Genomic DNA, 26,161 nt, shown 5'->3' on the forward strand with positions numbered 1-26,161 from the left:
CCAAGAAATTGATCTCATTTTCCTTTACTGTATATACTGACTGGCATTGTTATTAAGTACTCCTACAGATTTGAATGACACGAAAGCGCATGGGAACTTGGTGTTTCCTTTTTTCCTATGTGGTTATCAGTACATATATGGATCACGCTCACCTACAGTGATTTATTTGCATGGGCTGCCTCTCTTCATTGCTGAATATTTCTCCTAATAAAGTGCTTGGGTTCATACAAAGCAGTGTTAGTTACAAGACTAGCGAGGTCATCTTAAAACTATATCTTGCACTTGTGAGACCTCACTTAGATTACTCAGTTCAATTCTGGTCACCGTATTATAGAATGGATATAGAATCCTTGGAAAGAATTCAGAGGAGAATGACAAGACTAATCCCGGGCATTAGGAACCATGAGTACAGAGACAGGTTAAAGCATCTTAATTTGCACTCCCTCGAGAGACGTAGAGCGAGGGGCGACCTGATAGAAGTGTATAAGTGGAAGACAGGGCTAAACAAAGGGGACATTACAAAGGTACTCAAACTATCCAACCGGGAGCGAACTCGTAACAATGGTTTTAAATTAGACAAATTTAGATTTAGGCGCGAAATAGGTAAACATTGGTTTGGAAATAGAGTAGTGGATGAATGGAACAAGTTACCATATATCATCATTAACTCGAATACGCTGGATAGCTTCAAACATAGGTTGGATGGATATATGAGCAATAGGGGTTGGGGGTAAATGGGACTGCCCAGTATGGGCCAATAGGCCCGCTGCAGTTTCCTCCATTCTTATGTTCTTATGTTCTTATGTTCTTCGAGGATCAAAGCCCATAATTTGGAATTACGAATGGAATTTCGTCAGGCGTGCCTTGGTGAACAAGTTATGCCAAGATCAATCTTCCCACAACGTGTTGTGCAGATGTCTGACCGCCATTTTTATGATTTCTAGGAAATCATTCTAAAGAAACACACTGAAATGAAGAAGACTGAAGTGGAGCTTTTCGAATTGTAGGACAGAAAAAACAAACTTTTTATAAGATTATACCGAGTGAATGGAAGAAGTTCATGCTGGATAACTGTTTTGACATGCTGAGATATGAGCGTTCTGACCTCCAAGCAAACTTAAACCACAGATTAGCACAGTTCATTAAAAATAGTGATTAGACTATAAGGATGCCAATTACAATTTTGTCGTGAATCTCTCCTCTAAACAACTAGACAATGATACCTTGTGTGCCCTCGGTTATGGTTTAAATTTTGATGGCTCTAACAAGGGAGTCGACAGTGTTGATATGGCGAGAGCTTTTTGAAATTTGGAGAAATTCAGTAATTTAACAAACGAAGCAGTGAACAAGCCTAATAACCCAGCAAGACGCATCATTACTGAACCCTCTAGTAGGGAACATAACACGTTCTAATATTAAGAATAATGTGGACTTAGATAATAAACTCAATAACTTACACATTAATTATGATTTTAAACTGGCTAATTTTTATGCTGTTTACAAATGTTCCAGTTGATGATTTGCTTGAGTTACTCGCCAATTCCCTAAAAAATATTTCCTTGCCTGTCTCATATTACATATGGACTTTTTTTTTAATTACTAAGTAATAATTTACCATCGCCTGCAGTTTCGCTTAAAGATATAGTTGATGGAATATGTCATTGGCCATGTAGAGAGAACTTAACAGTTTAGGCCCCATATTCAAATTCACATTGGAGCAAGAAAGTGAATATCAATTCCCATTTCTAGACTGTCTGATCCATAGAGTAGGTAACACCTTCAAGTTCAGTATTTATAGGAAACCTACTAATGTGTGTTCATATATTCATTATTGTCCTTCCCACCACGACAGAGTCAAGCAGTCAGTATTTTCATCAATGTTTTTACGTGCTCTACGAATATGCAGTCCGGAATTCATTGTTGAAAAATTTGAATATATCTATGATATTGAATTGAACTTGAAGTACCCTAGATCTTTATAGACAAATGCCTTTTAAGAACTGACCCTAAACCTCCTCGTGTTGAATCTCTTAGTATTACCATTTATCCAAAAAATCACTCAAATTCCTCTATAACTGAAAAACCTGAAACGTTTAGTAATTCTTGTACTGTAAAACAAATGTTAATTAAGAACTCTCCCAGCAATGCAGGCGACTGCAGTTACAAGGTTCCTTGCAAGGAATGTAATATGTTCTACTTAGGTCAGACGGGCAAAGATTTTACAACTAGACTTAGACAGGATAAATATAGTGTTAGGACAGGCCAGGAATCCAGACACTATATATCATACAAAATCAAGAGTAAACACAAATGCAAAAACCATGGGCACATTTCGATTAACAAGAATGAACTTTACTCTTCAGTTTATAAAACAGAAGTAAAATGTTGTGGAGGTTTATTACCTTGCTGTAAAAAAATTTGTATGTAAGAGACGAACATATTTAACGACGATGACGATATATCTTTATTAGTAGTTCTCAGACCAACCCACGAGGACAAGAGGAATACGACCAAAGGTACTAGTATCAGCGCCGTCAAAATTGATAACCACACCAGCGGCGTCATAGGCAGCAGGAAGCCCCACGGATCCACCTCTGGCAGACCTCGACCTCCCATGATCCTCGCTGTTTCTGTTAATATCTCCGTCGTGAAGTCCACCATCTCAGCTCGAGTGGCGCTAATATCGAAGGGACCTAGACCGAAATCCGCCTCCTGTGTATAACAACACTTAAATAAATTATTATATATTAGAGAATACTGATATAAATCATCCGAAAGAAACTTAAAATTTTTATGGATGTAAAGATTTATAGGGTTTATTCTTTATTCAGAAGGATGGAACATTAACTAACAATTATCAGAAATAAAAACATTGCATCATTTAGAAAGTTGAAGTTATAGTAAACAGAAGAGGTATACTGTGCAATCAATGCAATATCGATTTCTTTTAACTTTATTTTCATAAAATAAAAATAAAAATAATTGATTAAATTTTTATTTACTGCTGCTCAGTTGCATTACGTATTTTGTAAATATTTTAGTCCTAACGAATATATTTCGCTATTAATCTAGTCATTACGGATTAAGTGACCATACCTGTCTGCCCACCATACCAATCATGCCCGTCCAGGAACCATCCTCTTGCTTAACTCCCCACGACCCGTCAGGAGGACGTACATACCTGTATCTGGTGAGTGAGACAAGCATCAAGACCTATTTTAATACATCAATGACTCCATAGAAAGACATTATTTCATCGTGTCGAAAATGTGAGGTTATCTTACAAGTGTTAATGCGTATATACATATATATATATATATAAATATATATATATGTATATATATATATATATATATATATATATATATATATATATATATATATATATATATATATATATATATATATATATATATATATATATATATATATATATATATATAACTTCAGCAATGGACTTGTAAAGTGGAAAGTGTATGATATATATGGACACAAAGTAGTGCCTTCAGCTGTATATTGTTATATTACTCTTATTAATTATGTATAGTAAAGTATTACAGAACATGTATTAATTCTATGTAATATTCTATTTATTGTGCACCCAAAGAATGTTCTATACTACTGAGGGTATATACAAACACTTGTTGTCTTTAAAAGTAGGTTCTATTCTCGTACGGGAGATAATATTACAGTAGGAAGCCTGTGGGCACGCCACCAGGACTCGGTCTTAACTACCTCTACATCTATCTATGTATTACTACGCGCTGGCCTATAAAGATGCCAGCATTCACAAGCTGAATACATAAAGTATAAATGTGATAATTTATATACATAATATGGTGCACAATAAATAGAATATTACATAGAATTAATACATGTTCTGTAATACTTTACTATACATAATTAATAAGAGTAATATAACAATATACAGCTGAAGGCACTACTTTGTGTCCATATATATCATACACCTCCCTCCCCCCTATACGCTCATAGTTTCATCTTGAGCGGACCTTTGTTTCTGAGTCGCTCGGACCTGCGGAGTACTGGGGCAGAAACACAAGGTGGGGATGGATTTACTTTAGAGACATCAACATTAGGGGACTCAACTGGGGAGGGGTCAACACTAGGCAGCTCCACAGGTCGGAGGAAACGACGGTTCCTCCACCATACTCTACCACTAGGAAGACGCACTTGGTAGTCCCTGGACCGGCCAATACCCATAACAACCCCAACCTTGTCCCAGCGGTGAGATACCGGATCTTGAATCCTGATCTGCTGGCCGATACTCAACCTGGGAAGGGGGCGGGCATGACAGTCGTACCGAGCAGCGACATCTGCGGCTCGTTCTGCTGCACGGCGGTCACATTCTTCAGTCTTGGCCTGCCACTCTTGAGAAAAAGACTTCGGGTGGGCAGGAACACAAGACCTGAGATGATGTCCGTATAGAACCTGGGCTGGGGAGCGTCCGGTGAAGTTCGGGGTGTTGCGTAACTCCAACAAACCTCGATCGAAGTCCTCGCAGTCGATATTTCCTGAGGGTGACACCTTAAGGATCAGGTGTTTCACAGTCTTGACTGCGGCTTCAGCGTGTCCATTCGCCTGGGGGTAGTGGGGCGAGGTCACGACATGACGGACTCCCCAACGGTCCATGAAGTCCCGGAACTCGTGGCTGGTGAACTGGGGTCCTCCATCAGTCCTGAGGCGGAGGGGAACACCAACTTCTCTGAAGTAATGCCTGAAGCTCCGGATGGTAGCAGTAGCCGTTGTATCACTACCACAGGGGACGACAACAGGCCATCCAGACAGTCGGTCGGCAATGACGAGGAAGGACTTCCCTGCAACTGCAAAGAAATCGGCCGACACAGACTCGAAGGGTCTTGAAGGGTTATCGTCGCACATTAAAGGTTCCTGTTGCTGGCTAGGTTGCAGAATCTGGCACGGTTCACAGGCACGGACGGTACTTGCAATGTCCGCGTTGATTCCGGGCCAAAATACAGTCTGCTTCGCCCGTCGCTTGGTGGCCTCCACTCCTCGATGGCTGTCGTGAAGGCGGGCCAAGGTACGGCGGCGTAGGGCAGCAGGAATAACTACTCGTGGACCATACAAGACGAGGTCTCCATCACAATAGAGGTCCTCGCGTATTTTCCAGTACGGGAGTAGCGATTCATGAAGGTCGTATCGATTAGATGGAAATCCCTGAGACACACAGTCGACGAGCCGGATGTAGGAAGGGTCGGCCCGGGCTGCGGTGCGGAGATCTTCAAGGGTCTTGTCTGCATCCAGTGCTGTAGACTCTTCTGATGTGAAGACGGCCTTCAATGAAATAGGTTTAGGGAATTCCTTGGAAATAATGGCCAACTCCTGACAATGGCCATATGATAAGAGCGGAGTCGGGATACCATTATGAACATCAATCCGGGCTGAGCAAGACTGCTTACCAAAGGTAAGGGTAGCCCAGAAAGATCCCAACGCTGGAGCCATCTTGGAACCATCAGCTGTCAGTTTCGTTGTCTGAGGAGGGGGCTGTAGGTTGCTCCGGGGTATTCCCAAACTTGCTAAATGTTGTGGACCAATTACTGAGACGTCAGCACCGGTGTCAGGTAACATCTGAAGACTGGATGACGAGTTACCGTAAGAAATGACGACATTGATGTGCTGGGGCGTCGTGTCTGTGGAACTACGTACACGACGGCAGGAACGACTGGACACAGCGTCTTGATGCTTGCCAGAAGGAGGGGGCGCGCCAGCACTACCTGAGGATGACTTCTTGGATCCTAGGTGGTGTCCTTTATGTGTCTTCTTACGACAACATTTGTCATAATGGCCCACACGACCACAAAGTCTACACTGAACTTTGCTAGCAGGGCACTTGACTGTGTAAGCCCAGTGACCCTGGCGGTCGCAACTTCTGCACACGCTTTGAGCAGCTGGGCACTGGGAGGCATTATGCTGTCTCGCACAGCTGTTACACAAAGCTGCTGCTGAAGGTGTAGCTGGAGGGTGAGGGGTGGGGTTACCTTGCTGCTTCTTACCCTTTCTGTAGGAAGACACTGCCCTCACCTGGTCAGGCTGTGAGCGTAAAGCTGAAGTCGCACACCTGGCGGCCTCGTACGCTCGACATTTCGTAACAACATCTTGAAGGGAGGAAGTGGGGTCGAGGGAAATGAGACGCTGAACTAGCTCTTCATCTCGGACACCCGTTAAGATAATTGTCTTAAGTTGTGTTTCTTCACAGACTTGAGAATGTCCGGGACAAACATCAACTTCCTCTGAACACCTTTTGAGCCTTACAAAAAACGCGTCAAAAGATTCTCCCTCAAGCTGTTTACATTGGAGGAGTTGTCTTCTCCTGAGTGCTTCGTTGCGCTGTCCCTTGACGTGTTCCTGCAACTTGTCGAGCACGGCCTCTACCGTCAGAGTTGTCGTAGGAGGCACTTGAAGTGTGTGCTCGAGAGTACGTTGTGTCTCTAAGGACAAGCACATACGAAGCTGGATCATTTGTTTCGGCTGTGATAAACTTGACAAGTCAACCATTGTTGCGTAGTCTTGCCAACGTCGACGCCATTCCCGAAACATCTGATAAGAAGCGTCAGACATCAGAGAGGGAGGCGTCTGTACAGCAGCCTTTTGAGGTGTTGTTCCGACTCTGGAAAATGAGGTACCAGTACCTCTAGTCGCATCAACATCAGTTGTAGCAGACGAATCTTGTACGGTAGAACGTTGTGGGGAGGCTAACAGAGAAATCAAAGCTTCAAATCTGGCTTGATCCTCCTGTCTTCTAAGGTCATCCTCACGTCTACGTATCTCTTCGAGTTCTCTGCGTGTTTGTTCCTCTTTGTGGCGTCGTCTTTCAGACTCTTTGTACCTAATTTCTTCCTCTTCTCTCCTTGCCATATCGTCCTGGCGTCGAGAAGTTTCCATCCACTTTATCAGTTGAAGGAGATCTGTGGACGCATGCATCGCAGGAGAGCTGGCTCGCGACGAGCGAGGAGATTCTGTGGGTGACTGGCCACTGTCACTGTGGGGGGCGTGGGGCGTAATTGTGGGTGGGGAGATGTCTCCCACACTAAAACTCGTAACCCCATCGTCCAGGGTATCGTTATGATCCCTGTGAGACATGCCGACTGCTTCTATTCTCTATCTGTGCAAAAGATCGGGTCAGCCCCTCGTAATCTATGCACAGAATTACAGAAGTTTACAGTAAGTCACCAGAAATATAAGGTGAATGCGTGTGTGTGTGTGTGTGTGTGTGCCTGGCGGGAGGGGAGAGACTTGGCGCGCTGCCAGACGTAGGAGCGAGTGGCCAGCGTCGCTAGCTCCTCAGTCACCCTCAGACCAGAGACGGGAGAGCACGTACTGTCGGGTCGCTCCCTTAGTCAGCTGACCGCAACTTGCACAGACAATTATGATTAAAATACACAGCACAGCACTTCACAAAACACTTCACTTCACAGCACAGCACTGTACACAGCATAGCACTTCACAACACTGTAAGTCTAGAGGCTTGTAGTAGTCTTGCTGTCGGCTGAAGTGGAAGAGACGCCATAAACAGAGTCCGGGGAAGGCTTGGTCCACTGAATCTCACTGAGAAGTAATCACTGCGCCATCTAGCGTATTGCCAGATACCCAAAGAATGTTCTATACTACTGAGGGTATATACAAACACTTGTTGTCTTTAAAAGTAGGTTCTATTCTCGTACGGGAGATAATATTACAGTAGGAAGCCTGTGGGCACGCCACCAGGACTCGGTCTTAACTACCTCTACATCTATCTATGTATTACTACGCGCTGGCCTATACAGATGCCAGCATTCACAAGCTGAATACATAAAGTATAAATGTGATAATTTATATACATAATATGGTGCACAATAAATAGAATATTACATAGAATTAATACATGTTCTGTAATACTTTACTATACATAATTAATAAGAGTAATATACAATATACAGCTGAAGGCACTACTTTGTGTCCATATATATCATACAGAAAGCATAGTTTTATAATGAATAGGAGAGCCATGGGAAACACAAACATCTTGACTAAGTTGGGTTTCTTTAATTACTAACTTTCGAAATATAATTTTCCATCATGAAAACCTAGAAAACAGACAAAAAAAAATAAAAAATACAGGTAATATACAATAAAAACAAAACATTACTCTAAAATTTACCTTCCACAAAAGTTTGAAAATAGCATTATAATTAAAAACAATTAAAATTGACGGGAGATCTACGTACAAAATTAAAATAAGAAAAAAGTAAAACATGCAGGAAGTATTACCTTAATTGAGACGAGGCTCCTCAGATGTGTTCTGACCTCACTAGAGGAAAGGTCACGGCAGGCCTAGCTCGCGGTGATTAATTGTCAGTAATGGCTAGTGCTAAACAGTGAACAGGGCTGTGCCCTTCAGAGGGCTGAGTGAGAGAGGGCCAAGAAAGAAATCTTGAAATTAAAGGAAGAGTTAGCGAGGATGAAGGAAAAATAGAGACAAGGAAAGCCCGTGCCTGACGAAAGTTCAGGCGAATGGAAGGTTGTGAGCCGAGGAACCAAAAAACTGGTGGTGAAAAAACACACCAAGGATACGACAACAACAGCTAAGTGTACCAACCCTTTCAGTCCTTTGATAGACGAATTGGACGTTAGCATAGTCAGGGACAAGGCTGTCAAGGAAGGTACAAAGGATCACCTGAAAAATCATCGCCCCAGAGTCAGGCAGGGCGACAATTCTTCAGGTGGGATATCCTGGGGCGACGATTCTTCAGGTGGCAACACCTGGGGTGACAATTCTTCAGGTGGGATATCCTGGGGCGACGATTCTTCAGGTGGCAACACCTGGAGTAACAATTCTTCAGGTGGGGTCAGGACCCTCCACGGTTGTTAATCTTCAGGTGGCAACACCTGGAGTGACAATTCTTCAGGTGGGGTCAGGACCCTCCACGGTTGTTAATCTTCAGGTTAGTGGAGTCAAGACCTTCCAGTCAGGTAGGAGGACTATATAATAGTAAGTGGGCTCAAAATTTTTTAGTCAATTTTGTGGATGTGAATACTGGTGTGCACACACAAACGATTGAATCATATTGGAACAAGAACAAGAGTTACATCAAGACCATGCGTGGCTGCAAACGAAGCTTTTTAAATTCTTACCTTCAAGAATTCATGTGGCATGATCGTTTTTCTGATAATCCTCTGGAAATTTTATGTCAACACATAGCTGTTCAGTACCCTTTGTAATATGCATCACAATAAAGAAGCATAACACAAAGGAATATATTTATGTTATCCTAATTATACAAATTATATTCACTGTGTGCTGGGGCGACGATTTTTCAGATGGAGCAGGCTGAGGTGACAATTCTTCAGGTGGGGTATCCCGGGTTGATAATTCTTCAGGAGGACCTTCTGGGTCTACGATTCTTCAGGTGATCCGATACGAAAATCTTAATTGTTGGCGATTCCCAGGTACGGTACCTGGACAAAGCTTTTTGTGGTAAAAATAAAAATAGGATGAGGGTGTCTATGCCAGGAGCTGGGGTGGGGGATATAGTTGACAGGATGGACAATATCTTGTCTGGTAATGGAAACAAACCCATTATCTCGCTCAGTGCAGGAGGCAATGATATTGGCTGGTGTAGGAGTGAGGAGCATCTTGATAATTTCAAGACAGCTATAGAATGTATTAGGTCGAAGGGAGGGATCCCTATCATATATGGTGTCCTGCCTAAAAGGAGAGTTGGCAATGAATGGTTGTCAAGGGCAGTTGGTGTCAACGGCCGTCTTGACGAATATTGCAAGTCAATATGAGTCCCATTAATTGACAACTGGGACAACTTTTGCAGCAGAAGGGACCTATATGCATCTGTCTAGGGATGGGGTGGCAACACTGGCTGGCTCTCTCGAAAGGGCAGTTAAAGAAAATGTCGAGGTCTTTAAACTTCTAAAAGAACATATGAGCACGGGGGTGGAGGAGACTGCAGTGGGAGCGGGTAAACAAAGTGAAAGGTTACAGGGAAATAGTGTTAGGAATGATGACATAACTAAACCAGGGAGGGAGTTAAAACCTAAACGAGACAAAGAGAGGACTCAGAACACGACTAACTTAAATGTCTACTATGCAAACAGAAGAAGTATGAGAAACAAAATGGATGAAATCAGGGCGTTGGTATGAACCGAAAAAATCGATATATTAGCATTCACCGAAACTTGGATAAACCTATATCTAAAACTATATCTTGCCGTTAAAACTATATCTTGCGCTTGTGAGACCTCACTTGGATTACGCAGTTCAATTCTGGTCATGGTATTACAGAATGGATATAGAATCCTTGGAAGAATTCGGAGGAAAATGACAAGGCTAATCCCGGGCATTAAGAGCCTTGAGTACAGAGACAGGTTAAAGCATCTTAATATGCACCGACTCTATACAGACATAGTGAAGAAATAATTTAAGCGAGATAGTAGTGACTATTAACGATGTTAGGAAGCAAATAGACAAACTAAAGCCTAATAAGTCACCAGGTCCGGATGAGATATTTGCCAGAGTATTAAAGGAATGTAAGGAAGAGCTTAGTATGCCCTTAGCAAAGTTGGTTAGCATGTCCTTAAAACCGGGTGTAGTACCAGAATCCTGGAGGATAGCAAATGTAATACCGATTTTCAAGAAGAGAAATAGATCACTATCCTCTAACTACCTGTCCAATGAGTCTAACATCAATTGTCGGCAAATTACTGGAAGCAATCATTTCAAAATCTATTCGAAATCACCTGGAGAAGCACAAGCTGATCAATAATGATTCCCAGCATGGATTTGCAAGCGGGCGTTCATATCTAACTAATCTACTAACATTCTATTCATCTGTTTTCGAATCAGTGGACGAGGGGCACAATTATGATGTGGTATGTCTCGACTATATCAAAGTCATAGACAGAGTCCCTACGAAAGACTAATAAGAAAAGTGGAGGCTCATGGCATTAAATGAGATATTCTAAAATGAATTAGGGCGTGGTTACAGGACAGGAAACAGCGAGTGAGCATTAACGGCACTAAATCCCATTGGTGCAACGTCACTAGTGAAGTTCCCCAAAGCTCAGTACTTGGACCATTATTATTTAATATATACATAAACGACATAGATATCGGCATAGACAGCAACATAAGTAAATTTGCTGATGACACTGAAATATGGTGTGTAATTAAATCTGACGAGTACTCCGCAAACTAGAGGAAGATGTAAACAAATTTTTCGAATGGTCAGAAAAATTGCAGATGAAATTCTATGTGGACAAATGTAAAGTACTCAGTGTAGGAGATGTAAACAGGGAAACCAGATACCAGATGAACAACGATATTATTTTGAAATCCGACTGCGAGAAAAATTTAGGAGTAATGATAAGTGGGAATCTTAACCCAAGAAAACAATGTATATTTGCTCGAAAAAAGGCTAATAAAGTACTTGGGTTCATACAAAGGAGTGTTAGTTACATGACTAGAGAGGTCATACTAAAACTATATCTTGCGCTGGTGAGACCTAACTTGGATTGCTTAGTTGAATTCTGGTCACCGTATTATAGAATGCACATAGAATCCTTGGAAAGAATTCAGAGGAGAATGACAAGACTTATCCCGAGCATTGGGAACCTTGAGTACCGAGACAGGTTAAATCATCGTAATTTGCACTCCCTCGAGAGACGTAGAGTGCGGGGCGACATGATAGAGGTGTAGAAATTGAAGTCACGGCTAAAAAAAGGGGACAATGCAAAGGTACTCAAACTATCCAACCAGGAGCGAACTCGTAACAATGGTTTTAAAATAAATAAATTTAGATTTATGTGAGAAATAGGTAAACATTGGTTTGGAAATAGAGTAGTAGACGAGTGGAACAAACTATTAAATATCATCATTAACTCGAATACGCTGGATAGTTTGAAGCATAGGTTGGATTGATATATGCGAGATAGGGGGTTGGGTGTAAATGGGACTGCCCAGAAAATGTCAATAGGCCCGCTGCAGTTTCCTCCATTCTTATGTTCTCATGTTCTTATGAGACTTAGTAAGGAAAACACAACAGTTCATAGGAAGCCATATACACAGTATATATATATATATCTTGATAAAATCACACCGGAAAAGGGAAACAATGGAGTACCTTAACTTTCGTCTTTATTCAAGTTGCCTCTGTTTCCTGTTCCCTGGGTGATTTTATCAAGATTTATCTTATCCACGTTTTCTTTGTGGATCTACATGAAATATATATATATATACATATATATATATATATATATATATATATATATATATATATATATATATATATATATATATATATATATATATATATATATATATATATATATATATATATATATATATATATATATATATATATATATATATATATGCAGGTAAATCATCAGAAAGGTGATTCAGAGAAGTTGATGAATCATTAAAAAGAGTTTCAAGTTGTACACATCTTCAGGGTGAGCAAGCAGACTGTACTCACCCCTGAAGATGCACCTGCCAATGAAAGCGCTTGGGAACCCCTGTGCCCTTTCCTTGTGGTTATATATATATATATATATATATATATATATATTTTGATAGGTGAGTTCGAGATTTTTAGCTGCCCTTATCTGCCACGAAAGCCATGCACCTGTTGTTTCCATTTTCCCGTGTGATTTTATCATGATTTATCTTATCCACGTTTTCATTGTGATTTACATGAAATATATATATATATATATATATATATATATATATATATATATATATATATATATATATATATATATATATATATATATATATATATATATATATATATATATATATATATATATATATATATATATATATATATATATATATATATAAATATATATATATAATTAGTCGAAACAACGATACCTTAGCTGTCTTTATTCACATCTTCAGAGTAAGTACCCGTTGTTTCCATTTTCCCGTGTGATTTTATCAAGATTTATCTTATCCACGTTTTCATTGTGGATTTACATGAAATATATATATATATATATATATATATATATATATATATATATATATATATATATATATATATATATATATATATATATATATATTTATTTATTTATTATATTTTTATGTGTGATATTCTGAAATTTTAGAACGAAAATTACTGATCTGACGAACAGGGAACCATAAGTAGGACAGTTATTAGCACTCATGCCGCGTGGCAGGTTAAAACAAAGCCTTCGCACATAGCCCCCAAGCAGCCAAGCGGAGGAGTCATGAACTAACTGCCGCGTTTCACATAGGCTTTCGAAATTTAAATGCTCTCTTTCAAATTAATGCATACACTATTGACAAATTAAAAGCAGGTTATAGCAATTAAAAAATAAGTTATCTTAATAGTTTTCCATTTTAAAATATGTTAAATGTGTCCTTAGGAAATAATTGAAATACGAAAGTGATTGGTGTCATTCGGTCACGAATTAATAACATAATTACTGAGAAACCGTACAGGATGTTCGTGTCCGGAAATAAATACCGTGGATAGATTAAGATTTAAACATTAAGTAGTCCCTTAGAGCAGACAGGTCGAGACTCGCTCGTCGACAGAAAAAGTCCACGTGGCCTCAAAATCTTGTAGGCGCTTTCAACCGTAAGTATGATTCAAATGCAGACATTGTTTACATGGGGCCGGTGTAAGGGCGAAAACGATCTTCCTGCTAGTTACTGCTGCTTATTCGCTCGTTTGCTTGTGCGACCCCCCACTTAGGGGGGGGGGTGGACGAAGGTGTGAACGTCGCTGCTACCTGTGTCACCGACAGATCCTACTTAGCCGTTAGTACAGTCACTATCTCCAGCGCTGTTCATCAAATTCTGGCTGTGATCTCATCAAAGGCTAGGGACTCGTGGGTTGTGTCCCCAGACCTTCACCTATCGACTGTCAATTCTCTGGACATCTACCACTACCCATACCACGACCGTCAGTTCATCTCCTCCGTTTATGCCCCGGTGTTCTCCTGCCATATCAAGACATCGGCCGCTGTCGCTTGAGTAAGGAGTTGAAAGGACCATCCCCCTGAGAGTGGATCATTGCATTCCAGAAGCTTCCCCAGGGCCACTGCCGTAGGAAATATCTGTTCATTGTTTGATTCTATTGTTGTTTGATAACATTAATTGCTGGCTCCCTTTTATTGTTCGATTCTATCAGTTGTTGACTCCCATTAATTGTTTGATTGAATTTATTGTTTGATTCCATTATTTATTTGATTCCTTTGATTGTTTGCTTCCCTTATTTTTTTTACTCCATTAACTGTTGACTGCATTAATTGTTTGACTCCCGTAATTGTTATTTGATGTTTGTTGAGTGGTGTCAGATTTTTGTTATTTTCTTATAGTAAAGAGATGTCAATTTCAAACGGTTGTATGTTATTCCTCAGAAATCCATGGTCCCTGACTTTCATTTTTTAAGATCCTGATTAGTCTGGTAAGGGATTTCTATCCCTAGGTCCCAGGCCTTTACAGCCGGGAAGAATTTAGCAGTACATAGTTAATAAAACTCAAATTTCAGGAGTGAAGAACCACACGGACGGACACGGACTGAAGTGTTGTTGGCCTAGTGATGAAAGCGGGAGGCGACTGATGATTGGCCCCACATGGTCGACCTAGTTTCACCCTGCTCTCCCAGGATAGACAGATGCGTGCAAGGAACCCTGCTGGGACTAGCACTAAGACAACACTACACAACCATACAGCTAAGGAAAACTGCAAATGTAGTACCCATACTCAAAAAGGGAGACAGAGCATCAGCGTCAAATTACCGGCTGATTAGTTTGACGTCAGTAGTGGAGAAATTTCTTGAATCAATTACAGCAAATAGCATTCGATCGCATTTAGAAAAAAAAAATAATCTACGATACTAAACATGGGTATACAAAGGGAAAAATCTTGTCTAACAAATCCACTAACGTTTTTTAGAAAAGCCTTCGAGGTAGTAGGTAATGACGAAAATCACGATGTTATTTACTTAGACTTTAGCAAAGCGTTTGACAGAGTACCGCATCAGAGGCTTCTGAGAAACGTTAAGGCACAGAGGGTCAGCGTAGATGGTGTTAAATCTGAGTGGGGCCGTGTAACCAGTGGGGCTCCCCAGGGGTCAGTACTAGGCCCACTCTTGTTCATAATCTACATAAACGATCTAGATACTGGGATCAGCAGTGACATAAGCAAGTTTGCGGGTGACACCAAAATAGGGCGGCAAATTAATTCGGGGCAGGATGCAAACGCATTACAGGAGGATCTAAATATACTGCAGGGGTGGTCTGGTAATTGGCAAATGAAATTCAACACCAGCAAGTGCAGCGTACTTCATATTGGAAGAACAAATACTTAAAATGTATACAGCCTTAACAACATCAACCTAGAGAAGTCGACTTGTGAAAGAGACCTAGGGGTACTTGTAAGCCCGGACCTACGGCATAAAAAACAGTGCTTTAATGTTCGAAATAAGGCAAACAGAGTATTGGGTTTTATATCTAGCCGTGTAAGTAACAAGAGTGCAGAGGTCTTATTGCAACTATATCTTGCGCTAGTTAGGTCACACCTCGATTATGCTGTTCAGTTCTGGTGCCCCTATTATAGAATGGATATAAATTCACTGGAGTCGGTGCAGCGAAGAATGACAAAAATGATTCCGGGACTTACACACCTTCCATATCAGGATAGGTTAAAGAAACTTAACTTGCATTCCCTAGAAAGACGAAGGGTGCGGGGAGATATGATAAAGTATTTAAGTGGGTGAAAGGAATCAATAAAGGGGGTATAGATAAAGTTCTTATAATCTCCGAGCAGGATATGACTCCTAGCAACGGATTTAAGTTGGATAAGTTTAGGAGGGCGATAGGAAGGGGCTGGTTCACAAATAGGGTGGTGAACGAGTGGAACAAGCTTAGCAACTTTGTAATAAGTGCTGGAAAGATTTAAAAGGAGGCTGGATAGATTCATGGATGATAGGGCGTGGTTGTTAATCTTGACAGGAGCTGCCATGCACAGGCCAACTGGCCTATTGCAGATTCCTTGTTATGTTCTAGATCTCTCTTCTAGCTCGGGCAAGGTACACCTGGTTATACGGTGACCTGACCTAACTTGGCAGGATTAACTCTGCCACTCTCCGCTCCTATAAAGTGATTGAGAGGAAAGTTTGCCCTGGTTGTAGGATGAGTGGAATGAAAGGTTGAGCTCTGGGAGACAGAAATTCCCGTGGTGCTTGCGAGTACTGTATGCCCACCGAGTTTCGGTGCTGATTCTTCTACTAGGTAACTTCATCTCTCTTCAACTATGGAAGTGTGTGGGTTGTCCTGGTGTGAGGTCGACGACCCTGATGGTTGATCTTATACTCTGGTAGCAGAGATTAGTTTTATTGTGACTGGTTGTTCTGTGATTGGGAGAATGAATGCAATCATGGTTTGGCTAGGAATGGTAGTGATTGAATTCTCAATAATTCTGCTCATAATTGCACCCGGAGTGGGCTTTTTGTGGTTGATAGTAGGAATGTATCTGGGGAGCAAGAGAGACAAACAAAAGATCATGCAGCTGGGCGTACAGGTGCAACGGCTGGGAGAGGATTTCGTGGATCTAAGCAGGGAGTATCAGGGTGGGGGGGTATCAGGCACATATTCAACAGTTAAAGTATGAGTTAAGGGGGAGTATCAGACACAGTTGCAGCAATGACGGAAGGAATTAAGGGGGAGTATCAGACACATTTGCAACAGTTAAGGGAGGAATTAAAGGGGGAGTATCTGGCCCAAGTGGAAAAGTTAGAGGGGGAACAACGACAACACCTAGCCCAGTTGGGAGATGCATTAGACAGGGTAGAAACACTGTATCAAACACAGCTTGAGACAATAAGTGAAATTCGGAAAGACAACACTAGAATGGGAGTTAGTTGAGGGGCCGGGTTGACCATTTCTAAGTTTGAAGGTAAGACAGGGACGGAGGTAGGTAAGTGGTTAAGAGAGTTCGACTGAGCCCTCCAGCTGATAGACGAAGACGAAGCCAGCCGAATATAGCTCATAGTACGGAATCTTGTGGGACCTGCGGAGGTTCGCATATCCAATACACACAGGGAGTGGGAGACAGTAGATGAGTTAACGGGCTACTTGAAGCGGGTATGAGGACATCAAGTGAGTGTGGTTACAGCCACCCAAAATTTAATAGACCAGAAACAACTAAATGAACGCGCATGCGTGCCGTGGGTGTCAACAAAGGCTGTAAGAGACTGTTCCTTAAAAGTCGTACTTCTGATGTGTTCAGCGAATCTACTAATCCCAGTCTGTGCAGAGAACGTTAGTAAGACCCAGTTATCAGCATAATGGCATCTATTTTTGTTTTAACTTTTGGACTTATTAATTTTCTTTATAAAGAAACATCTGGTCCTACTACTCGGTTCCTCTGATCGAAGATTTTCCAGTTTGCGCATGCGCAGTGTGAAATGTGACAGAGCAGTGACGTCTTTACCACTCCACCTGACTGCAGTGTTGCCAACGTGCCCTATGCCCGCCGTTAAATGCTCCCGTTCGTTGGAGACGGCGGCAGTAGGTGACCGTGATGCTGACGACTTTCATCTTGTAGACAAGTCTAAAAAGCAGAAACCTCAGAAGTCGGGGTCTCCAGCAGGGGCTACGGCTCCCTCTCGCACCCTGCCGTCGGGGTCCCCAAGCGAGCTTACATGTAGCTCAATGATCGACCCTCCGCCGACGATGGACATAGGGGATTCCCTTCGTCTCCCTGTCCCGTCGCGCCTTTGTCGTCTCGCCTTTCCTCGGGACTTGCCTTAGCACACGGATGACCTGGTTCTTCGGTCACTGCTCTCCACTTCAGGACTCCACACTTCGCCTCAGCCGAGGTCCTACAGCCGTAATAATCACCACACAAATGGACGAGACGGTAGCGCCTGCCCACTCAAGTGGGCTTTCCTGCTCCCCAGGGGGAGGTGATGCTGAAGTTCATAAAAATCACCCCAGAAACTTGTCGTACTGCGGTATTGGTTCGCCACGTACCCTGGGAGATCCAAATCGACGATCTTCGCCCTCTTCTCCCACAACTACTCAACATGGAGCGCCGCATCAACCCGGTCTTCAAATATCCATCCAACGAACTCATCGGCTGGTGGGTGGGCCCCCTCCCCTTGAAGGTGAATGTAGGTGCTATTCACAACTGTCCTCTCGACCGATTTATCGGAACCCCGAAAATCTGTGGTCGTTGCCCATCGTAGAAACACCGCACCTGGGAGTGTACGAGGAAGGTCGCCTGCTGTTTCTGTGCAGGTCTTCACGATACAGTGGAATGCAAATCGAAAATTCAGAACAAACTCCCAGTTGTTCCACGGTGTTTCAACTGCCATGGCAGTCACGACGCCTGGAATGCCAACTGCCCACAGCGTCCTGGCACTCGCCCAGGGAAAACTTACCTTGTTCCACCGCTCTCGTCTCTGACGAAGCCCTGTCAACCAAACCTCACTACTATCCACCACCGCCTCTTCCATCCACCAAGGATTTCCCATTGATCTCCTCTCCTCTACCATCCCCCTATCACCCCTACCACCTATCCTTTCACCCTCCCTCTTCCTACCGTTCTTGGAACAAGGTCGTTGCCGGCCCTGCCACACAGTCACCACCACCTTCTGCCCACCTGGACCCCAGCTGTCTTTCACCAGTACCACCACCTCTTGCTCACCTGAACCCTCACCTTTCCTCTCCGTCACCACCACCTCCTGACCACCCGGACCCCCGCTGTCTCGCACCACCACCTCTTGCTCACCTGAACCCTAACCGTCCCCCTCCTTCGCTATCACCACCACCTGCCCAGTCGGGTCCTCGCCAATCCTCGCCACCACCTCCAGCTCCTGCACAGGCACACCAAGTTGGTTCTATGGAAACAATCACTCTTTGTCTGGATCGCCACTCCAAGCAAATCAACCTTATCTCTGCCTAACTCAACTCGTTTGTGAAAAAAATTGCGACATTGCAGAGGCAACAACTCATTCTGGATACCCTGACCCAACAGGGGCGCACTTTACAAGCCCTGGTGACCCGCCTCCTTCCTTCTCCCGAGATGGAGGATTCATCCCTCGCTCTCCCATTCCTCCCTCTCCAATATCCTCAACAGAATTTGGTTCCTTCTCCGGAGCCCTGTCTATCCCCACCGACTCATCTCACACCAGAATATCCAGGGACTTAGACCTCGTCGGACAGACCTCGCCCAGTTTGTGCTCTCGTATCAAGTAGATGTCGCTCTACTTCAGGAAACCATCACAGACGATGTTACTCCTCTCTGGCTATACTGTTTAAACCCTGCCTCGGTACCGTGGACAGCCTCGTAGCCTCCTCACCCTTGCCTGTAACACCATTCCATCTGTTAGTCTCCCTTCACCTGACTCACATGGACCCCCGTCTGAATTACTTTGTCTCCCTTACTCTTGGTGACCGGACCCTTCGTGAAGTCATTGTTCATTTCAAGAGTGATTCTCTGGACCCCCAGGTTCTTCACGACCTCCATGATGGGGTTCCCACTATTGTTCTTGGGGACTTTAATGCCCTCCATCCCACTCTTACTCCGGATCATCCCACTCCATGTACCCTTAACGGATCACATCTCTCACAGTTTCTTAATGGGGATGATGATGTTCGCTTTCTTTGTCCTGACGATCCTACATGCCTCCCCCATAGTTTCCTTGATGTTGGCTTACTATTGAACGGTCATACTTCCTTTCATCCTACCGTCTGCAGCGAGCCTGATCTGTATAGTGACCATCTTGCCGTTACTACCCATCTCGGGCTCTCCTTCTCTGCCCCTACATCAGCTCCTTATCGATCCTTTCGCCTCACACAGGATGCTGTTCCTTCCTTTATCCAATACCTTTCTACCTGGGCGGATTCCTATGTTGTCCCTCAGACCCTTGACTCTTACGGTGCTGATTTTGTTGATGCCGTGTATGACTCTGTCAATCGCGCTGCCCTTCCACGCCCTCCCCGTCACCCCAGAAGTGTCACCAACTACTGGTATCGAATCCCTGCCATGAGACATCTTTGGCAGGCAACCCATGATCTCCACTCTGCCAACGGAGATCTCGCTCTCCAGAGGACTGGGAAGACTTCAAAAACTAGTTTTCCTTAGCAACCCAGGAGCGTCGTCGGATTTGTGAGGCGGACTGGCTATACTTCACTGGGTCTATCGTTCCAGTCATCACCCTCTTATGTATGGAATCGGATTAATGCTATACGGGGTACTCGACGGAGGCCTCCTCCCTACCCTAACCCAGCCTCCCTTGCCTGCTCTTTAATGGAGGACTGGGCACGAGCTTCCTCCCCTGAGGCACTTCCAGATCCGATGCAGGAGGCAGTGCAGGCTCGCATCGATGCATCTGAGCCTGTTGTTCGTGCTGCTCTTACCTCCCCTGCCCCCACTGATCATCCCATCACACAGTTCGAGCTTGACAGTGCTCGTCGCTCTAGAAAAGACACCTCTCATGGGGATGATCAGATAATCTACTCCATCCTCAACGCCTGTACTAATATTCCTAACGGCCCCTTGCTCGCTCTCTACAATATGTCTTATGAACATGGGGTTCTCCCGTCTAACTTAAAAATGCCACTATTATCACAATCCCTAAGCCGGGAGATCCTGGGAAATATCGACCCATTAGTCTTACCTCCTGTGTTTGCAATATGATGAGGATACTCCATCGTCGCCTTCACACCATAGGCGACTTCCTCAATGGTTTCCTACAACATCGCAGCACAGCACACTCCATTGCTTTCTTTTATTGCATTCAGACTTCCGCGTCTCCGTCCTCCTTGATATCAAGGGAGCCTTCGATACGGCTCAGCCTGCCCTCATTTTAGCTGAACTTTCTCGTTTAGGGGTTAAAGGGAGACTTCTTAGATGGATCTCCTCTTACCTCACTGGACGTCAGGCCCGGGTTCGTGTTGAAGGCTCTATATCCCCTGTTCAAGAAATGAACCTCGGCAATCCTCAAGGTGGAGTCCTGAGTCTCGCCTTGTTTAACACTCATGCACTACATTGCATCTCTCTAGTGGCCGAAAGAAGTTGTCCACTCAGGATAAGCTGACGATGTCCTCCTTCAAGCCCCTGACTACCTCAGCATGCAGGAAGCCCTTGATCTGGCCTCCAGAGAGTGCGATTCACTTGGTTTCCTTCTTTCGACTGCGAAAACAAAAGCCATGTGGCACTTTCGTGTTGTACCTCCCCCCCTTCTCTTATTAGGAAAGCCCTTGGACTGGGTTAATGAGACAAAATACCTGGGTGTGTATGTAACTCGCAAGCGATGTCAGATCCCTGAAGTCCGCTATCTTCTTGACATATGCTTTCGGCGTCTCGCTCCCCTCTCTACCATGTGCATGGGTCCCCTTGGTGCTACCATCCCTATACTTCTCGCCATGTACAAGTCCTTTGTTTGTTCTTGTGTCGACTAAGCCGCCCCTGCCCTCATCAGCATTAGTCGGACTGCTTCAGAGGAAAGCTGCTCGTATCATCCTTGGGGCTCCTCAGTGGACACGCTCTACTTCTCTATATACTGAACTTGGTCTTTCCCCCTTACAGGATCGTGTCCAGGAGTTTTACCTAAAAACTACCGTTTCTATTTTTCGGGATCCTCGGGGCAACTATGTCCAAGCCAACTTTACTCCTGCTGTCCGAGGCCGACCTCCATCTAGAAGATAGTGGCGAGGGTCACTCATCTGAGCCCATCAGGAACACGACCTCCTGCATGATATTGTTGTCACACCTGCTGTTGGTTCGTCTCCTTCTCCCTGGCTGGATTTTTAACCTGAAGTGATTGCCCTTGGTGGACCGCTCCCGAAATCCCACGTGAACCCTGCTATTCTCTGCAAATGCCACATCTCCAGGAACGCCCAATGGTCCCCAGGTAGGGTCGTCCTCTACACTGATGGCTCTGTTGACCCCGCTACAGGTAGGGCCGGGGCTGATGTCTACATCTCCCTTCCTGATGCCCTTGAGCCTATCAAACTCTCTGAGTTTCTGATGGGGGCATCCTTCACTCAGGCTGAACTGATAGCCCTCCTTGCTGCCCTTCTCGCTGAGGAAGAAGCCGAAGGTTTCTGCCCCCTGCTTGTCTGCTGCGATTCCAGGTCTGCTCTCGACGGGATCACTTTTGGATATGGGAAAATAAGGACCTCCGAATACGATGGTTAACATCCACACTTCAGGATGCAGGCCGTCCTCTGACATTCCTATGGATACCCAGTCATGTCGGTATGTTGGGGAATGAGGCAGCAGATGGTCTTGCCAAGACTGACTGTAACAAGGCCACACCTGACTACGTTGTTCCTCGAACACTTTTACAGCTAAGGACCCAAATTAGCCGCAAACAGAGAGAAGCTCGGGAAGCAGCCATCCCCTGGACTCCCCGCCCACCTGGTACGATGTCCTCTGTAAACTTCAGGACCTTTATGTCTATGGGAGAGGGTTGCGGAAAAGGGACGTGATTGCTGCCCGTATCATCATTGGGTATGACTATGCTTGGGAGATTGGTATCCCCGCATCCGCTGAGCAACGCTCTTGTGCATTGTACAGAAGACCCGACAGCCGCACCCTTATCCACTATCTCCTAAAATGTCCCCACACACAACGCTTCCGTGACGCCTGCTGGACAACCACTCCACGACCCCCTGATGGAGACACGATGATCCTCCCTGTACTGGCCAGATATTATGTAAATAATATTGAAGATGTGTTAAACTTAAAGGAATATCCTTCCTTCCTTAGGCTTTAGTGAGCACCTTTATAATATTTATATATACTTGTGACACTTGCCAGATGCTTCTGGTGTCCTTGTACAGGGGTACCTAGTGACAGCACTAGGATCCCGCTTCATCTATCAAGGAATAAATATTGAAATTGAATTGAAATTGAATTGAACATCTAAATTATGAAAGTGTTTGAATATTATGATGCAATGTTAGAGCTGAATGAAATGCTAGCTAGGTATGGGCATAAGAATATGATGATTTTATGGTGGGGGACGTCATGGCTCAGGGACTGAAAGGGTCTAGAAGTCGTGAATGGTTAACAGAGGAAATGAGGAAACCTCCTCGTAGTGGATTGGATGAGTGGATCATGAGGATGAAACAGGAGGAAGGCAGGCTAGAGTCTGTAAGTAATGGAACACGGAGTGGTGGACACAGGCACCTGTCGGACGAACCAGAGTTGACGGAGGAGAAAATGGACAGCAGGCAAGGGGCCTGATCCCGCCGAAGATATGCTACGCATGTGGACAAGATGGACACAACAGCTTCCACTGCAGAAGCAGGTACAGACAGAGAAAATATGCCCCAAGGGGATACGTGGCCGATGGCCAGCATCGGACTGGAAGCGACAGCCAGAACTGGCAGTCAGGAAACGGTCAGGGCCAGGCAGTCCCCGCCAACCGCTCCTGGCCCAACCACTAGACTGCTGAAAGCAGATTGTCCCAGGGTCTCTATGATGCTAGAGGGCCGTGAAATCTGGGGTGTAGCAGATACTGGGGCAGAAGTGTCGTTAATTGATGAAAACTTTTATCGTAGAGAGCTGGAACCTGCCGGCGTACTGTTGCAACCAACACGGGCACTGCTAAGAGGAGTATCAGGATCCTCCTTGCCGTGTGGGGTATATTCGTGTGACTGATCGTATGTAGGGTTGAAGTTGTAGTTGTGGGGTTGCTGGTTTGTCTTGGGATTCAGACTCTAGGTAAGGGTCAGCCGCATGTTGGATTATTGGGCAATGGGCATGAATGTGTTCTGTGAGGTAGCAGAGATCTGGCCGCACATGGACCGCTTATGCAGGGCAGCCAGAAGCATAGCCAAGTGGGAAGACTACATGCATGATGTGAGGTGCTTATGAGGGGCAGAAGCCACCAGTCTAGGTTGGTGTAGGATTGGACGTGAGGAGAATCAAACCATCCCTCCCCATTACAGTAGGTTGTTATCAGTGCGTGTTCCCTCATTATGCCAAGTAGCTAGCAAGGAGGTGGTGATCGAGCCTCTAACGATGGAAGATGAAGGTTGGATGCCTGAGGGCGTGGTAGCGTTGCCGACAGCTGTTAGAGTGGTGCGAGGCATGACTCAAGTGCTTGTGGTAAATCGGCCTGGGCGTCCAAGGAGATTGAGGAGAAATCGATGGATTGGGAAGGTGAGGATGATCAGAATTGATGAATGTGGAGCAACTGCAGGAAGTGAGGGACTTGCTAGAGGAATTCATTGATATTTTTGAAGGAGAGGGCCAGCACATAGGAAAGGCCATTTGGGTTCAGCAGAGATCCCAGTAACAACAGATAGGCCAGTTAGGGTACCATACAAAAGGGTCCCTCCAAATTAGGTACCAGAGGTGAAGCAGCACATTAGCCAGTTGTTAGATCAAGGAGTAACCCAGCATAGTGAGAGTCCTTACTCTGCGCCATTGTAGTAGTAAGAGAGAAGGATGGAACGCTGAGGTTATGCGTTGACTTAGAGTAACCTCAATAAGGTCACGGTACGCGATGTATTTCCACTGCCAAGGATAAATTAAATTCTAGAATCTCTGACGGGGGCCCGGTTTTTCTCAACTTTCGATCTGGCGGCTAGATACCAGTAGATCTAAGTTTCCATGTTACATTACATTTAGGATGAGATTGAATTTTATGTGAAACCACTCAAGGTATTTGTAATCATTTCTTCACAGATGTCTTATATACAGCAGTGCAGCGTGATACAGATGGTTGACACAGGTGCAATGAGACAGGGACCGTGTACGACCGAATGAAATACAGGCAGTTACAGGGGGATGGGGGTTTCACATCAATTCACTCTCATTAGTACCAACTCGTTCAGTTCCTTTATAGACGAAATGGACGTTAGAACAGTCAGGGACAGGGCTGACAAGGAAGGTATAAAAACTTTATTTGTTGGTGACTCACAGGTAAGGTGCTTGGATTGGGCTTTTTGTGGTAAAAACAAAAATAGGTTGATGTGTTTGCCAGGAGCTGGGGTGGGGGATATAATTGACAGGATGGACAATTTCTTGTCTGGTAATGGGAACAAAACCATTATCTGCCTCAGTGCAGGAGGCAATGATATTGGCTGGTGTAGGAGGGAGGAGCTTCTTCATAAGTTCAAGGCAGCTATAGATCGTATTAGAACTAAGGGAGGGATCCCTATCATATGCCGTGTCCTGCCTAGAAGGAGAGTTGGCAGTGAATGGTTGTCAAGGGCAGTTGGTGTCAACGACCGTCTTGACAGATATTGCAAGTCAATATCAGTCCCATTCATTGACAACTGGGACAACTTCTACTGCAGAAGGGACCTTTATGCTAGAGATGGGGTGCACCTGTTTAGGGATGGAGCAGCAACCCTGGCTGGGTCTCTAGAGGGGGCAGTTCAAAAGATATCGTAGTCTTTAAACTGCTAGGAGAACATATGAGCACGGGGGTGGAGGAGAATGCAGTGGGAGCGGGTAAACAAAGTGAAAGATTACAGGGAAATAGTGTTAGGAATGATGACAAAACTAAATTAGACGGAGTTTAAAACTAAACGCGGTAAGGGGAGGACTCAGAACACGACTAACTTCAATGTATACTACGCGAACAGTAGAAGTATGGGAAACAAAATGGATGATATTTGGGCCTTGGTATGTACCGAAAAAATCGATATAATAGCATTCACTGAAACATGGATCAACCTAAACTCACGTGAGATACCGGTCGAATACCAAATTGCGGGTTACAAATTGTTCCATACCGATAGGCAGACCAGGAAAAGAGGCGGAGTAGCAATCTATGTTAGGCATAATCTGAAGTGTGAAATAAATAAGGAAATAAAAACTGAGCGGAATACAGAAACAATTTGGATAGAATTAATCGACGGTAGGGAAAAATTAATCACAGGAGTAATATATAGACCTCCCAATCTTGAGAGAGTCAATCAGCGACTTGTCTGGGATGAAATGCGCAGGGCTTCCATACACAACAAAGTCTGTATAGTAGGCGACTTTAACCTTGGCCAAATAGATTGGACTGACCTGGCGGGTAACTCAGAATCAGAGGATTTTCTTGAGACGATCCAGGACTATTTCCTAAGTCAACATATAACCGAACCCACCCGGGGTAATAATATGCTCAATTTA

General features: G+C 44.1%; 1 protein-coding gene across 1 annotated transcript in view; it reads right to left on the reverse strand.

Moving 5' to 3' along the window:
* Positions 1 to 26,161, reverse strand: part of LOC121873791 (probable glutamate receptor) — a 67,286-nt gene that overhangs the window by 22,528 nt on the left and 18,597 nt on the right. Inside the window, exons 8-9 of the mRNA XM_042377493.1 lie at positions 3,097 to 3,187; positions 2,403 to 2,712 (exon numbers count right to left, since the gene is read on the reverse strand). Of these exons, the coding sequence (XP_042233427.1) occupies positions 2,403 to 2,712; positions 3,097 to 3,187 (401 nt within the window). The remainder of the gene's footprint in view (positions 1 to 2,402; positions 2,713 to 3,096; positions 3,188 to 26,161) is intronic.

The sequence above is a fragment of the Homarus americanus genome, unplaced genomic scaffold (assembly GCF_018991925.1).
Source record: "Homarus americanus isolate GMGI-L3 unplaced genomic scaffold, GMGI_Hamer_2.0 scaffold25827, whole genome shotgun sequence".
NCBI classification, from domain to species: domain Eukaryota; kingdom Metazoa; phylum Arthropoda; class Malacostraca; order Decapoda; family Nephropidae; genus Homarus; species Homarus americanus.